Consider the following 4,632-nt stretch of genomic DNA (forward strand, 5'->3'; position numbering starts at 1 on the left):
AGATAGTGACTTCATGGTTGATGATGAGTGATTGTCCAACAACCCCTACCTCCCCGCCACCCACCTACACCACAAGCAGCTAGGGAGACCAAAAAAAAAGTAGGGGGAAGCAGACTGCTGATGAGAAGAGTGTAAGCTAAAGTCATAAATGGAACCTACAACAAGGTTAATGTGAAAGTGAAAAGCTAACTAGGAAACTTGTGACTGTGACATGTAGTAAGTGTAAGAACAAGGACCATAATGCCAAGATATGCAAGGACTAGGGGGAAATGGAGGTACCAGTCAACCAAATGAAGTTTGAAGTAATGAAGTGTTGTAGGGGTAGGCTACTCGATTTTGTGGTTTATTTGTGGTTGTAATAGTTGGTAATGTTTTAAAACTCTAGTTATTAATTAATATTTATGCTCTTTTGAATTTGGTTATGTAATAGTTATGCACTTTTGAATTTGGTTATGCAATAGCTATGTACATTTGATAATGTTGGGTTTTTCTTTTTGTTAAAGCAACTTTTGGTAATGTACTTTCCGGTATTCTATTATGGTTAACATCATAGTTTTTAATTGCACCAAATGTTAACAATTAACATTTTTACCATTACACCATACACCATTATCATAACCATTTCAACCGAGAAAACTTATAACAAAAACTAACACTTTCGTTAAAACAAGTTACCATTAACAATATCATAAACTTAAACCACAATATTACTACATTCTTAGATTAATCCTTCCAGATTAGCTTACAAAAACCAACACCAAGACATAACATTACAACAATTTTCCAAAAACTACACCCTAACATGTAAGCCTTAATTCCTAAAGTAAATAACCAAAAGAAGCAGAACCTAGCTTATAATCAAATACACCTTGGGATTTGTTGATTCAGGTTGCATATTCCCAAAATCCAACACATGTTTGTTGATTGTTCTCAGTAATCCTGGTATTATATTTGTCGATCTTGGACACCGGGCCGGGGGGGGGGGGGGGGGGGGGTAAACACACCTAATAAATCTAAATTTTGAATGTTGCAATTATATAGAAAAGTAGATGGATGATGAAATAAAAATCATTGACCTAATTTGCACCTTGTTACCTGTTTAGGGCATGCGAAGAAACGGCAACCAGGGTTTAAATATGTCCACGAGGTTCGCACAACTTCATTTCTTCCACAAAAAACACAATTGTTGCGCCATTGTGAGTGAATAAGAAATTGATCAAACGAGAAAGAGCAAGAGAGAAAGTGACGTTGTCTGAATGAAGATGAAAGAAAGGAGAGACACTGTGGGTTAGGTCTTAAAGGAGTTTTCAAACCACATAACCAGTAGATGAAAAGACAAAATTACCCTCACATAGAGGGCACATGCTACACTAAACGGAAAGAAATGGACGCGAGTTAAGTCTAGAGACCAAAACCACAAGAAGTTTAACGTTTTGGACCAACCATGCAAATTGAAAACATTTTGCACCTTATCCATATTTTTGGATAACCACAAGGGCCAAAAATACAGTTTTGTCTTGTTATAATCATAACATATATTTTTGTTAATTGATAATTCAAAATATGTTTGCCAAATGGCAATCGACCTACAGATATATTATAGACAAAATTCAAAATACGTTCGCCAAATATTTTAGTTCCTCGGCTTGATATCGATTACAACAGTAAACATGAAACCAAAACAAATACTTACAGCTGCAGTACCTGAGGTAAAAAATAAAAATAAATTCACAGTTTCAGTCCCTGAGGTAACAAAATTCAAAATACGTTCGCCAAATATTTTTGTAGTAAATATGATACCAAAACTAATATTTACAGTTTCAGTCCCTGAGTTAAAAAATAATTAAAAAAAAATTCATAATTTGAGTCCCTAGGATAAAAATTTGCTTTCATTGAGAGTCGAACTCAAGACCTCCCGCTTACTAAACGGGTGCTCTAACCAACTGAGCTATGAAAGCAAGTTGTTTTGATTATGCTCAAAATCCTTTTACTCTAAAATACTATTATCAATCCCGAAAAATTAGAGATAACTCATTGTGAATCAGCCCTACAATATGATTCCCAATAACATTACAAAATCGAAAGTGGGCAAAACCCCAAATATATTCTCATAACTACTACTAAAACACAGATAAACAAAAAATTTCATAAAATTGAAATCAAACTAAGCTACATTGACACCTATCGGATTAACAAGTTTCAGACCCCAACTCATATCCTCACAATGTCGAACATGAGGAACAACTTCACCAGTATCAATCCCACTTCTCTTTTTGCAATCAAAAAACGGTGGAGCATGAAAGCAAGGCTCAATCGACATGGCTTTAGTGCAAGCTGGATTCGGGGTTGTTTCATTCTCGGGTTTACTCAAGATCCATGGATTCAATCCTCCAAGACTTTGAGCTACATACCCAAAAGTTGACCATGAACTCGTAATCAACTTATCTGTTAAACTCAGTAAGTACATTTCTGCCCATGCTTTCCTGTTATGCATCTTCTTCCCCGTTTGTTGATACCCTTCATGACTCGGTTGAAAAACTTGAATCACTTCTCCTGTTACAGTCGGATTCTCCCAATACATGTCTCTTATCTTCTCAAAGTACCCCGAGCTTAAAGATGTTAACATAACAGCTTTTGAGATTTGGTTTTTTGGTGTCACAGAAGATTCGTTTTGTTTGATTTCTGGAAGAAAGTTGTTGTGTAAAGAACATGAGAGGATTTGATCGAGTACGTATTGAAATGGGCCGGGTCTCGTGTCAAAAACTCTCACTTGGATGCCGATTTTTTCATCTGCTTGTGATAGATATGAGTCGTAGTATCGTGTTATGAGACCCCAGATTGGATTTCTTGGGAAGAACAGATATCTACCTAAAAAATGGAAAACCGTTTGTTGATCTGGGAAGAGGGTGAGTAGTTCTTGTTCGAATGATGGCATTAGGAAAAGAGATGGGATGAAGTAGTTGTCGGATTTCATGATTACCCATGGAATGTTTTTAAGAAAGCTTTGATCTTGATCGCAGAAGAAAAGCTTGTCATTAGCATCGTAATCGTGAACCAGATGAAGATACACATACCCTGATGATGAAGATGATGACGACGATGAATTGTTTGATACTATACTACCGAAACACTCAGGAGATTTCTGATTCAAGGTTTTGAATTGATCATAGATTGGGAAATCGAGAGGGAGTAGCCATGAGACTTCAGGGAAAGGTTCGCAGAAGAGATCATCCATGTCAACTCCTCGATCAATAAGTAAGACTCGATCTGTTAAAAGGGCGTAAAGAAAAGCCGAACCCAAAGTCAAGATTCTGTTCCCGAGTCCACTGAACGAAACCCAGATCAGATACTTGCAATCTGAAGCTTCTTCTTCGATCATACCATTTGATTTTAGTTTTCCTACAGTTTTGTTGTATGATTCTGTGTAAGGTCCACAACGTTTATGAAGAGCTTCATATCTTCGTAGCTTCGAGATTAGAAAAGAAGAAGGTTTATAAGGTGATTCTTTACGATATGAAGCTGATTCGTATCTACTGAGGCAAGAATCTTGATCTAATCGACTGGAAAGAAGCCCACCAAGCAGCTTGTCTTCGTGCTCAAATCCTGCAGAATGTAGCTTCTTTTTGTGCTTCACAAACGACTCCATTGGATCATCTTCTTGACCAAAATCTATTACACACAAAAGATATCTAAAATAAGAAAACTGTATGATATACTTGGATTTGATCATTAAATTCAAAGATAATGTAATAATGCAGAAGGAAGTGATAGAAATGAATGTTCATTAATACCTCTGGGAGATGCTATATCATTATCAAGAACTCGAGCATCAGCAACTGCCCAGATGCTATTTGGTGAAGAATCCTTCAAAATTATAGAAATTGAGAACAAAACTGAAAGACCCATCAAGCAAACAACAAAACACCCCAGTAATTTCAAGGGATTTAGCCCAAATCTCGTCTGTTGATCCCGGGATATATCGCCGCCTCCGAGATCGGAAAACTTGGGTGGATCGCCGTAATTTTTGTTCAATCTTCTCATATCTGGCTACAGGTGCGAGAAGAACGGTGAGCAATGAAGTCAAAACTGCAGACTTATAATCAGTGGCTTCGTTTTGTAGAGCAAATAGTTTGAATTGATGAAGTGTGTGGAAAAGGTGGAAGTGTGTGTTTTTGTTGATGAATCGGAGGAGTTGATTCCGATTGTAGTTGTTTTATGGTACTACGAATCGACAATATTTGGGTTTGACGGTGAGTGTTCGATGCATCGGCATCAGAGGAAATAGATTGTCGGTGACACGTTCGATAATCGAATTTGATTCGTGGAATTTGGGTCGATATCTTGGGAGTTAGGGCTTGAGCCCAAAAGAAGAGATGAATTTCACGAAACAAAAATTACAACCCCAAATTTTTTAACATTCCATAGTATTTTCAAATCCTCAAGACGTTTACAAGCCCAAAATTTTTAATAAAATATCATGCATAATATTATGTTATCATATAAAAAAGTTGTCTTCTCACTCTTTGTATTAATGATAACTAATTTTTATTAAAAAAATTCATATAGAAAAAATATTAGAAAAAATAAAATTCCAAAAATTGAAAAATATATGCAGGTGATGCTACTTTTTAT

At 36.2% G+C, this 4,632-nt stretch overlaps 1 protein-coding gene and 1 non-coding gene across 2 annotated transcripts; both read right to left on the minus strand.

The window, feature by feature from the left end:
- Positions 1–1,884: 1,884 nt before the first annotated feature.
- TRNAT-AGU (transfer RNA threonine (anticodon AGU)) lies at positions 1,885–1,958 on the minus strand. Its single transcript has one exon. It is a non-coding gene; the product is annotated as a tRNA-Thr (tRNA).
- Positions 1,959–2,132: 174 nt separating this feature from the next.
- LOC145043067 (galactoside 2-alpha-L-fucosyltransferase-like) lies at positions 2,133–4,314 on the minus strand. The gene is made up of 2 exons (XM_078991603.1): positions 3,792–4,314; positions 2,133–3,669 (listed from the first exon to the last, which is right to left on the minus strand). Exons 1-2 carry the CDS (start codon positions 4,039–4,041, stop codon positions 2,165–2,167), a joined length of 1,755 nt encoding a protein of 584 aa, XP_078847729.1. The 5' UTR covers positions 4,042–4,314; the 3' UTR covers positions 2,133–2,164.
- Between the last annotated feature and the right edge of the window lie 318 nt (positions 4,315–4,632).

Source organism: Lactuca saligna, chromosome 4, assembly GCF_052625555.1.
Source record: "Lactuca saligna cultivar CGN05327 chromosome 4, ASM5262555v1, whole genome shotgun sequence".
Classification (NCBI taxonomy): domain Eukaryota; kingdom Viridiplantae; phylum Streptophyta; class Magnoliopsida; order Asterales; family Asteraceae; genus Lactuca; species Lactuca saligna.